Source organism: Malaclemys terrapin, chromosome 2 (genome assembly GCF_027887155.1).
Source record: "Malaclemys terrapin pileata isolate rMalTer1 chromosome 2, rMalTer1.hap1, whole genome shotgun sequence".
NCBI lineage: Eukaryota > Metazoa > Chordata > Testudines > Emydidae > Malaclemys > Malaclemys terrapin.
The window spans coordinates 255,820,643-255,833,298 of record NC_071506.1 but is presented as its reverse complement, the minus strand read 5'-3'; the positions used below and the strand labels follow the sequence as shown (position 1 = coordinate 255,833,298).

At 45.7% G+C, this 12,656-nt stretch overlaps 1 protein-coding gene across 1 annotated transcript; it reads right to left on the bottom strand.

The window, feature by feature from the left end:
- Nucleotides 1-674: 674 nt before the first annotated feature.
- LOC128832385 (sperm acrosome membrane-associated protein 3-like) lies at nt 675-4,826 on the bottom strand. The gene is made up of 4 exons (XM_054019713.1): nt 4,688-4,826; nt 4,273-4,431; nt 2,531-2,609; nt 675-741 (listed from the first exon to the last, which is right to left on the bottom strand). The coding sequence occupies exons 1-4, from the start codon at nt 4,824-4,826 to the stop codon at nt 675-677; spliced, it is 444 nt and encodes a 147-aa protein (XP_053875688.1).
- Nucleotides 4,827-12,656: the final 7,830 nt, after the last annotated feature.

Sequence of the window (12,656 nt, the reverse complement as noted above, 5' to 3'; positions counted from 1 at the left end):
TTTCTAAACTTTGGATTATAGTAGCATTTATTTATCTTTTCAGCCACTTGGACATTGATTTCATACTTATTGCACATTTTTCTGCATTTCAGTGGGAATGTGTGTGATACTGACAGTGTTGAATTGCTCGGCATTTTGATTAGCAAATACTTACAAATATTGCCCAGCTCCCAGTGAGACCATGGCACGTATTTTGCACCCTTTAGTATACAGGTAAATCTTATACATTCTCTGTGGACAAGTTCATACACCTTTGAGCTTCTCCAGTTTGTCCTCTTTGAAAACCCCAAAGCACCCAGCAGTTTCTGGAAACCCCTTTTAACCAGTTATAACTGCAGCTCCAGAACCTTGCCTATCAGCCACTTCACCTTCCAGCTGCTGTTTCACACAGAACTAAGCTCAGGAAAATCTTCTGGAGTTGAGTCCTAAATAGCATGTGAAACTAACGGCCTGAACTGATTTCTTTTAAATTAATAAATCCATTTATTTTAAAAAAAAAAAACGTATTCTTTAAATTAGTATTTGTTGGTTTTTGTTTTTCCTATTGGTTTGTGGAATGGATTGTTTGTACACACTAACTGCCAGAAGTGCCCAGGGAGAGAGAGAAACACTCCCTTTTCAGGAAAACATAGACAGCCCTGAGAAGTCATAGCAGAGCCAGGCTGGTGACTTTCTCACAGGTCACATCCATCCACCCACTCAGACAGGTCTCGCCCTTTGCAGTGCATTGTCCAGTCCTCCCTGAGGAAAGAAAAGGCAAAGAGTGAATATTAGGTTTTATTATTATTAATAATAATATATTATGTTTCTCTAATGTCCCTCGCAATAGAGAAGAGACAGGAATCTGTTGTAGTAAATCCTGGAATTGGATTCTTCTTTCAGGATGTTGGACACACAGAGACCCTGAAGCTCCCTGGCTCTTTTATCTTACAGACTGAGGAACACAGCCTGTTCTGTGCAGTGTGTTGCCACACTAAGTCTATCTAAACCTGGCCTGGATTAAGCAATCATAAGCAGGGCCGGCTCCAGGCACCAGCCGAGCAAGCTGGTGCTTGGGGCGGCAGATTGAACGAGGCGGCATTCCGCCCAATCCTAGGGCGGCATGGCCACTTTTTTTTTTTGTTCCACTCCGGCCGCCCTGTAGGGGGCGGCAGCGCGGAGGACGGGAGCGCCCTGCAGCAAGCCCGGCAGGGCAGTCCTCGTCCTTCCCTCCCCACCGACCAGAGTGGAGCCCTCTCAGCAGGTGGCGCGCGGCGCAGCGGGAGGGGCCGCATGGCAGCGCCCCGCTGTAGCCCTGGCCACCCCCCTTCTCTCTCTCTCCTGCCCGCTCTCTCCCCCTCCCCCCGCAGTAGCCGGTCCCCCTGGACCCGCACTCCGGCGCAGCACAATCACTGGTTTGTTTTTGTTTTTTTTTGCTTTGCCCTTCTGGCCGCTCCATTTTTTTTTTTTTTTTGCTTGGGGCGGGCAAAAAGCCAGAGCTGGGCCCTGATCATAAGGCTAGACTCCGTCACCCTTACTCACATTGAATAGTACCTCTCTGATGGAACAGTCCCACTGAAATGAAACCCAAGGAGTAAGGTACTCCTCAGTGTCAGGGCAGCAGAATTGAGCTCATTGAATGGCTAGTCGACCATGCTGCAGTAATTTCCATGCCAAAGGATCCCTCAGTAATTTACTGTCTACGTAGCATACAGAAATTACCTCACCCACTCTTACATACTGCTGCCTCTGTGGTGAAATATGCACAGCAACACCCTACTGCAGGAAGGGCAGAGGGATAATGTAGCCAACTGAAACTACAGGGGGGAAACCTGAAAACAGAATGGGTGGCTCCCCAAATTGGAACTTAGTCAGGATCTTTGTTCACATGTCTATTTTTTGTACAAAGTGCTATGGGTCTTGTGATAACTCCATATTTATATGTGCTTTGGAATTTTTCTCTGCCCTTCTTTCTCGGTCTCTATTTGTTTATTACTCTGTCTTTATCATGATTTATACTCCTTAATCGGGGCTTGGGGCTCCACTATGCTACGCACTGTACATCCTAAAAGGACTCCCCCTTGCCAAGGAAATTCCAATCTTAGCATAGGACAAGAGACAACAGGTGGAGGAAAAACCAAGTCAGGGCAGACAAGGGAACATGAAATCCCTGTGGCTGGTATAATGAGTAGCAGTTTCAGCCTGCCAACTCCATAGCTATTGTGTAGCTATCGTGGCAAAGGTGAGCCTTAAAGAGGCCAGTGTAGTGGCTATGTGAATGTTTACTGTCCCTTTATGCCTCATTTTTGCCTTGTTTGGTTCAACATTTTTCCCCTCTGTTCCTTTCTCTATAGTCTCTCCTAAATGGTTTCTCTTAATTGAAATTAGGCAATATGAGTTTGCTTATCAGCCACTGTCCAGTCACCAAGTTCTAAGGCAGTATTGTGATTACTTGTATTGCTTCAGCATTAGACTTAAGCGAAGGGCCAACATTCACAATCACAAATGCATATCTGTATTTCCAAAGAGAATCTCTGAGGGCGCCCCTTACCAGGCATCCATTCCTTGTGGGTCTCGCACAATTCTTTTGGCACAGACGATGTCATCCGTTATGTCATTTGACAGCAAGTCTGCAAGGAAAAGAGGGGAGCATGAATGGGGGTTTACTGTGTGAGACCTCAGTATGGTGCACCCAAGTATAAGGGGCATGGCTGTTCAGCCGCGCACCCCGCTGGCCAGCCCTATGTAGCGCTCCCCCAGTGGCATTCAAAAGGGGCTGCTTGCTTGTGCAGCTGCGGAGCTGCAGTGTTGAATTGGGCTCCCCTTTTCCTCCTTGCCGCACTCTGAGAGCAGAGAGAGTGAGGGAAACCTAGAGCAGAGTAACAGCTCCCGGCTGTGCCTGAACATTGGCAGGCAGAGTCCTCGACCTAAGTGGTGACAATCCCAGTATAGCTGCCCCCCTTCCCCCCACACACACACTCAGAACCGGGTAGGGAGAGATCTGCCTAGACCTCCCCTGCCCTCACATGTGGAAAGAGAGAGATGGCCTAAGAGAGAAGGGAGAGCCGACGGGAGGGGAAGGTAAGGTAGGGAAACAGCGATGGGAGGGGATGGGGGAATGGGCTGACGAGAACGGATGGTGGGCAGAAGGAACTGGAGTGGGAGGAAGACATGAGGCCAGGCCGAGGGAATGAGTGAGAGGCAATGAGAGTGAGGGGGCAGAGGTTGCTAGAGGAGAGAATCTGTGAGGACAATTAGATTTAATGTAGGAAAGAGTGAGTGAGGTGCATGGGAGAGTGAATACATGAGCGATAATGTGAACATGGGGCTGGAGGGGCTGAGCTCATAGGAATTAAACTTGTGCTCACTCAGCCTATCAAGCCACGCACAGAGAAAAGAATCAGAGGGACCATTGTTGGGTAGCTGAGAGATCCAAGGGCCCTGCCCTATCCAGAAAGGTCAAGAGGAGAATCCCCTCAGCATACATGGTAAATAGCAGGTACCTCCCACCGCAGCTTGCCAGAGGCTGCACTGCACCCTCTGCTATTTCCATTGAAGAAAGCATCTGGTGTGTTGGTTGGAACAGGAGAGTGGGAGTCCGGACTCCTGGGTTCTGTTCACAGCTCCACCATGCTGCATCGTCTTGGTCATGTCAGTTAACCCTTCAGTGTAATCAATGTAATAACACTGTTCCCACAGGTGAGCCGAGGGTTTGAATTAATTCAAGTGTCCAACATACTTTGATACCCTCAGGTGAAAGGCAGAGTTTTATTATCCCAGGATATGTCTTGTGTGTATCCCTGCCAAAGGGGACTGTACCTCATTCTGCCCATCCCCTCTGTGACGGCTCTGGACCTGCCTTCCTACCTCAGCCCAGGCAGTGTGGCTCCCTCGGAAAACACATTACTATGGCTATGCCTGGGTGTCCACCTTAAAAGTGGGGAGTTCCCATGATGGAAGTGGTTCCACATGACAGGTAATATGACCCCAGGCTTTTATCTTTCCCAGGTAACCACCACATGGCTAGTGGTGAGAAAATGTGTTTTCTCCACCTCAGCCCCACCCAATTCAGGGCTACCTACTCTCCACCCAGATCCCAGCCCTGCAGGGAGCCCTCCACAGGGTCCTAGAAAGGGGGGCTGGTACCATGGAGGTGGCTGACCCCTTCGTCCATGCAGGGGGGAATGATAGCGGTGTGTTCATTTTTAACTGAGGAGTGAAGAGCAGCTGTGACATGGGCAGGAATCCTGCAGCTGCTCTCTCCACTCTTGGGGGTGGGGTTGGGGACAGTACCAGTGCAGGGTATGTGGCAGAGGTTCTCAGTGGGGCTCCGGTAGTTGTTGCACCAGACACGGCTGTTGATCTGGAAGATGCCATAGTCCGTGCTGCCATCTGCATTGTCGTCCTCTGCTGCCGAATTGAAGCCGCTCTCAAAGAATGCCATGCAGATCCCTAATGCGGGAAGAGAACATGCTCATTGTCCACAGCAGAGGCTGTCCACAGAAACAGGGGCAACTCGGGAGAGTACGGGAAGGCAGAGCCCCGGAGAGGAGGGAAAGAGCATGCAGAGACAGACAGATAGGGGGAGTGGGGAAAAGGCAGCGGGAACAATGGAGTAGCAGAGAGGGTGAAAGAGTGAAGGGAGTTTGGCGTGAGGGGAAATTGGGGAGAAGTGTGTGTGTCAGAAGGAGGGAGCACTAAAACTCACAGTTGGCGAGGCTGTAACCCTCGTACCCATCCAGCCCTTCTTCATGAAGCATATAGGCTAGTTCACATCGGCTAAAGATTTTTGCTTCGTTTGCCGTGATCAGGCAGCCGAGCAGGGAGAGAAGTGTGAGCGCCTTCATTTTTGCCAGAGAATGGGGAACCTCGTTCCACCTGTGAGGAAAAAATACAAGAACTAAATATCAGAGGGGGATTCTATGACCAAAGGGTCTAACTCCCTGTTCCCATAACAAGTACTGTCAGGACTGTCCCTGGGGTACCCACGATTGAACCTTTTCACCCCAGCTGTGGTAACTTCTCTTTCTCCCACGGCTATAATCTTGCCCTCAGAGGGGTATTTGTTTTGCACAGAGGAACTACAGAGTGTGCATTCGTGCACAAACACACACTGTAAACTGGCCAATCTAAAAGACTAAGGTCGGGTCTATACTACCCGCCTGAATCGGCGGGTAGAAATCGACCTCTCGGGGATCGATTTATCGCGTCCTGTCGGGACGCGACAATCGATCCCCAAATCGGCGCTCTAACTCCACCAGCGGAGGTGGTAGTAAGCGCCGCCGACAAAAAGCGGCAGAAGTCGATTTTGCCGCCGTCCTCACAACGGGGTAAGTCGGCTGCAATATGTCGAATTCAGCTACGCTATTCACGTAGCTGAATTTGCGTATCTTAAATCGACTCCCCGCTGTAGTGTAGATGTATCCTAACAAGTCTTATTAATCCAGAAGCTGAAAGCACTGAGGCTAAAGGCATCAGAACTCCACAGCTGACTTTCTCATAATTATATACATGGTGAAGAGTCAGATGTCCAGTGGGAACTGGAAGGCTGACAAGTGCGATCCACCTGGCAAAGGGTTACACATATTAAAGTTTAAGTCATTTGGGCCAATGGCCACTTCTTACTCTGGAAGCATGTCCACACTGATAGCAGTAACTTTGTTCTCTCAGGGGCCCTTCTCTTCCCTCTCTCCCCCCATTTTCCCTGGGACCCTTATAAGAATAGTTTGTGGCACTGAAGGCCCAGACCGGCCAAGTCTACTGTTTCTCCCTTTATGCTACATTTTTTGTCTTTTCTACAGGTCTTCAAGTAAACTTGTTTTTTTTCTGATGCTCAGCTCAGAGGGTGTGTGGATAGAGGGAGGCAGGAGGGGAGAAATCTTATGAAATTGGAGAGTTGTTTGTACATATTAAGAAAAGCCTTGGCACTAAAATGTTTCAGAGTCATCTAGTGTTTCTCTGGCATCCGTCCTTTAGATTCTCCAACCCCAGATTCCCCAGCCTCACAAGACAGCAAATACTTTCTGTTTTGGTTTTTTGGACCACATTTCTCAGATTTTTCCTTTCATCCCGTTCCACCTTGAAATCTACTTGAAATTTATCAGCTTGTTCCTGAGGTCACAAAGCAAAGACAGAAAAAAAAAAAAGGGGGGGGGGGAGGAATGTGGCTTTTTTAATCCCTGTATTTCCAGACTGAATATTTAATATGTCATTATTGGATCTTTTAAACCCACCATTAGAAACTTGTTGAAAATGACCTGGCTTACTTCATTTCATTATGGCATTTTTGGGGTTAATTAAGTGATACAGTTATAAGTAATGCTAACAGGCATTTTCCCTAATCCCCTCTTCCTCATCTTTTTAGGACTTGTCAACATGAATAAAAGAATAAGAGTAAGAGGGGTAATATTGCATGGGTTTATTATTTATTGGACTTATATATATGGGGCCTACTCTTAGCCCCCTTGTTCCATCTGTTTCACATCACTCCAGCAGCAGAAAGCAGCTGGAAAACTGACTTAACTGGCTGGCCTGTTGGGGATTCTCTTAACTGTGGCTGGCCATAACCCGTCTCTCAAGTAGGATACTTGTTGGGGGAGAAAGCAGGGTGGGCAGCACACTGCTATGCCAGCTTCTAACTAGACCCCAATCAGGAAAGTATAAAGCTGCTATTGACCCCGCCCCCACACAGTGGCGCTGAGCACTGCTTAGCTGCAGGTAAGGATTCAGCTATGATCCTTACCCAGAGCCATCAAACATGCAAATATTTCTCTCACTGGTGGTTTGTTGCCCCTAAAATGGGAAGGCACAAGCTTCTGATAGGTTGAGCCTGAACTTATGCAAATAGCTACACATTAATGCTAATTTGCTACGCTCTGTTTTGTCTCCAGATGTTGGCAGGTACTAATGAAACAGTAGCAAAAGGTATTATCAGCTCTTACCGGTGGCAATAGCAACAGCAGGACAATCCAGAGCCTTCTTGGACAGGACGGCCAATAAATTAAAGGACAATTGTACCCCCCAAACCTTAATGTACAGCTTCTGATCACAGCTTCCTCCAGAGCAGAGTCTGGTCTGAAAGTTCCCAACCGACACCCAGTGTCTCCCCCTCTAACTGCTCCCCCTTCTAGAACCTGCTCCTCCTCATGTCCCTGTGACATCACTCACTGCCATTCTCAGTTCAAAACAACACAACAAAGCTTTGTTGTGTGTCGTACGTTTTAGACTCCTGCATTCTAAAATATACTGCAGAATTAAATAATGCAAGGAAGTGGGTCCTGTGGCACCTTTAAGACTAACAGAGGTATTGGAGCATAAGCTTTTGTGGGTGAATGCCCACTTCATCAGTCTTGCGTCTGATGAAGTGGGCATTCACCCACGAAAGCTTATACTCCAATACTTCTGTTAGTCTTAAAGGTGCCACAGGACCCTCTGTTGCTTTTTACAGATTCAGACTAACACGGCTACCCCTCTGATGCAAGGAAGTGGGTCATCGGTAGCAGAGCTGGGTGAATACTGCAAACATTTTTCTTCAAATTGTCACTTCAAAAAGCATGTTTAGGATCCTATTGTAGGATATGTGCACAAAAATAGTTTTGAATCCTTAATCACAAGTATTCACACCTGAAAATGGATTCTAACTCCTCCAATCAGGCAACAGAAGCTTGCCATGTGACCAAATGCGCACGTAAAACCTGTGACAAAAAACACTTCTAAAACACTCACGGGTTGCTTGTGAACAAGCTACAGGCCAAAAATTATTCCCATAAATTATTCAGTGAATGCTTTCAAACAACAAATTATTTATTTGTTTTGTGGTAGAATCCAGAGGCCCCAGTTAAGCTTGGGGCCTCATTGTGCTAGCTCCTGTAAACACAAATAGTGAGAGACAGTTCCTATGAAGACTGACAATGGAAGCATTTTTATACCCATTTGACAGATGGGGAACTGAGGCATACAGAATAAAGGTCTGGTCATGCGCTAAAGGACTTACCCAAGGTCACACAGCAAGTCTCTGCTAGAACCAGGAGCTAGTCTCCTGATTCTCTGTTCAGTGCCTTAACCACAAGATCATCTTTCCTCTCAAGGGTCAGAGACATAATGTAGCTCCCTGCTCCTCACCTCTGCCTCAGCACAGGGGGGAGCAGAGTTCTCTCCCTGTTTTCCCCAGGCATTGTGACTGCTTGATACAATGCACATTATCTCCTGGAGCTCCTGCTGGTGCCATACGCCTCCAACAGGAACTGAGAAAGACACTTCTGGTCCCCTAACTGGGCTCGTTTAACTATACTTTTACACTCAATTTGCCAGATTTTATGTTCCTTTCTATTTTCCTCAGAAGGATTTGACTTCCAATTTTTAAAGATATCTTTTTCTCTCTAACCCCACCGTTTATTCTGTTGTTTAGCTGCATTGGCATTTTTTGATCCTCTTACTGATTTTTTTATTTGGGGTATACATATAGTTTGAGCCTCTATTATGGTGTTTCTAAAAAATTTCCATGCAGCTTGCAGGCATTTCACTCTTGTGTCTGTTTCTTTTAATTTCCATTTAACTAGCCACCTCATTTTTGTGTAGTTCCCCTTTTCAAAGTTAAATACTGATGTGGTGGATTTCTTTGGTATTTTCCCCCTACAAGGATGTTAAATTTAATTACATTATGGTTGCTCTAACTGAGCAGTTCAGCTAAATTCACCTCTTGGACAGATCTTGTGTGACACTTAAGTCTAAATCAAAAATTGCCTCCCCACTTCTGGGTTCCAGGACTAGCTGCTTCAAGAGGAAAAGCCACTGGTCAATCACCTAAAAGGAATGTTACACCATTGTGTACGAGCTGGAAAAGCTACGCCAATATGTTTGGGGACGGCATTTCCACCTGCAAACCAACCATGCTGCGCTGCGCTGCACTGAAGCGGCTTCATACCATCAAGGAAAATAACAAAAAACTTCTTCAGTGGAGTTTAACTCTACAGGATTTTGATTTTGAAATACAACACATTTTAGGAGCTTCTAACAAAGTGGTTGATGCACTCTCCCGTGAAAGTTTCCTAGAATCAACTGGTTAAAATCATCCTTGAAATGTGGGAAATATTGTTAGTTTTTATATAATCAGTAGTATATCTAAAGGTGCACGTGTCTTATTAACTCTGTTTTCTCCTAGAGCTCCAGGAAAAAAATCATAGCCAGTGTAGAACAGGCTGTCCAGCATCGTCTGTGATTTGGGGGGCGTGTCATAAATATAAAGGGAAGAGTAACAACCTTTATGTATGCAGTAACATCAAATCCCTCCTGGCCAGGGGTACAGAATCACTTACCTGTAAGGGGTTAATAGTTCAATTAACCTAGTTGACACCTGACCAGAAGGACCAATGGGGAAAGAAGATACTTTCAAATCTGGCGGTGGGAAGGGGGGGAGGTTTTGTTTGTGTTCTTTGTTTTGCTCTCTCTTGGGACAAAGAGAGAGACCAACCAGGTAACCCAGGTCCTACTGAAATGATACATCTAAAATTACAGAAATTGTAAGTAATAGCAAGGAAATGAATTAGATTATCTTTTGTTTTAGCTTGTGAATTTTCCCTATGCTAAGAGGGAGGGTTTATTCCTGTTTTGTAACTTTGAAGTTGAGCCTAGAGGGGAATCCTCTGTGTTTTAAATCTTTTTATTACACTGTAAAATTACCTTCCATCCTGTTTTTACAGAGGTGCTTCTTTTACTTTTTCTTTATAATAAAGTTCTTCTTTTAAGAACCTGATTGATTTTAGTGTCATAAACATAAAGGGTCTGGTCTGTACTTTTATTAAAGGCAATTGGTTGGTATATTATTCTCAAGCCTCCCTAGGAAAGGGGGTGAAAGGACTTGGGGGGATATTTGGGGGAGGGGGGGATAGGGCTCCAAGTGGCCCCTCCCTGAATGTTTGTTTAAATCACTTGGTGGTGGCAACAATACCGTCCAAGGACAAGGAAAGGAATTTGTGCCTTGGGGAAGTTTTCAACCTAAGCTGGTGAAATAAGTTTAGGGGGTCTTTCATGCGGGTCCCCACATCTGTACCCCAGAGTTCAGAGTGGGGCGGGAACTAACAGCAGACTAAACAAGCCCAGTTCCCTCAGCCTCTCCTCATAAGTCATGTGCCCCAGCCCCCTGATCATTTTAGTTGCCCTCCGCTGGACTCTCTCCAATTTGTTCCCATCCTTTTTGTAGTGGGGCTCCAAAACGGGACGCAATACCTAGATGTGGCCTCACCAGTGCCAAATAGAGGGAAATAATCACTTCCCTCAATCTGCTGGCAATGCTCCTACTAATGCAGCCCAATATGCTGTTAGCCTTCTTGACAACAAGGGTACAGTAATGACTCATATCCAGCTTCTCATCCACTGTAATCTGCTGGTCCTTTTCTGCAGACCTGCTGCTTAGTGAGGGTGATAATTTCTCAATCACCCTCACAATCCTGGTCAGGTGGTTGGTAGTATATTCCTACTCCTATACTCTGATTATTCAAACATGGAATTTCTCTGTTACTGTTTGATTCATTTAAAACTTTTATTATATTTGACTCTATGCTTTCTTTCACATATAGTGGCACTTCCCCAACCAATGTGACCTATTCTGTCATTCCTATATATTTTGGATCCTGATATTACCATGTCCCATTGATAATCATCGTTCCACCAAGTTTTTGTGATGCCTGTTATATCAAATCCTCATTTAATAGCAGGGACTCAAGTCCACCAATCTGTTTTTAGACTTTTTGCATTTGTATACAAGTACTTATAAAATCTATCAATATTTAGTTGTCTGTCTTTGTGTGATGTAATTGAATGGGACTCTTTTTCATTTAACTATTTCTCTTCAGTTCCTCCTACCTGTGCTCTATTAACTTCTAGCCTCTCCTCTTTAATAGTATATAGAATATCCCCTTTATTAAATCATTCCCTAAGTGATGCGTTTGTCTGAACCATGTGCTCCCCCGCATCTATTGGCTTTCCCCCAGCTCTTTGTTTAAAAATTCTTCTACAACCTTTTAAACTTTACATGCCAGCAATCTGGTTCCATTTTGGTTTAGGTGGAGCCCATCTTTTCTTTACAAGCTCCTCCTTTCCCAAAAGGTTCACCAGTTCCTAATAAATCTAAATTCCTCCTCTGAACATCATTGTCTCATCCACACATTGACACCCTGCAGTTCTGCCTGTCTAACTGGCCCTGCACATGGAACTGGAAGGATTTCAGAGAATGCTACCATGGAGGTCCTGGACTTGAATCTCTTACCTAGCAGCCTAAATTTGGACTCCAGGACCTCTTTTCTACCTTCCCCTATGTCACTGGTACCTACATGTACCACAACCACCGACTCCTCCCCAGCACTGCATATAAGTCTATCTAGATGTCTCAAGAGGTCTGCAACCTTCACATCTGGCTGGCAATTCACCATGCCCTTCTCCTGGTCATCACAAACTCAGCTATCTATATTTCTAATAATCAAATCTCTTATTACTATTATCTGTCTCTTCCTAATACCCGGGGTCCCCTCCGCCGGAAAGGTATCCTCAGTGCAAGACGGTACCATGACATCATCTGGAAGGAGGGTCCCGACTACGCGATCATTTTTCTCTGCTCCAGCTTGATGTTCTCCTTCCCTGAGACTTTCATCCTCCTCAACAGCACTGGGGCTGGGCCGCTGTACTGTGTCCTGGAAAGTCTCATCTCTGTACCTCTCTGTCTCCCTTATCTCCTCCAATTCTGCCACTCTGGTCTCAAGAGCCTGTACTTGGTCTCTGAGGACCATGACTTGCTTGCACTGAATGCACTATGCCACCTGCCCACAAGGGTACATGCATACATGCTGTATTCAATGCAATAAACTGGATATCCCACACTCTGCTGCTGCACTTCTGCCTGCATTATTTTTACTTTTGCATAGTTTTTGTTGTTTGTTCTTTGAGTGTGTGCATTTTTGGGAGCTGGGGATGGGGGTTGGCCTAAGTTTACAGAATGTTTGTTAGGAGTATCTGGCTCTCACGCTCCCTCGCAAAACTCCCATTTGCTTCTCCTCTTTGCTAGCTCCTCTGGTCGCTTACAAGCTGGCTTTTTAACCCCCTGTTCTCCCCGAGTTACCCTTTCCCCCTTGTCAAGGGATCCTAAAGGAGTTAATTGAGCAAAGGATGGCAGACTAGAGCCTTCTTAGGAAGCTCTCAGCCTTGCCTAGCAGGCGGCTAGGCTCAGCACACAGTCCCCCAAACAGGCTACACTATAAACTTCAATCAAGCAGGCGCACACAACAAACAAATAGGCAACAAACTCACCCCAAGGTCACGTAGTGGCTCCTCCTTCACCTGGAGAACTGCCTAGCAAAATTCCCCTGTTTGCTAGCTCCAGGATTTTGTTTAGTTCCATTTTGTTTGATCAGCTCATTGCGTATTTGTTATACTCAGCATGGAAAATTAATAAACCCATTTACAAATACTGTGTGTGTGTGGGGGGGGGGAAAGGATGGGAATCCCGTCTTAAGGGGGCACTTGAATAACTTAAAGCAACAGAGCTGATTTGCTTTATTTTTAAATGCTTAAATGGTGGCGTCATTTTCTTACTTCTTGGATTAAATTTATTTTGTATCAAGTTATAAGAGATTTCAAACATATATAAGATTCCTCTTCTTTTAGATTAAATATTAATCACAGCATCA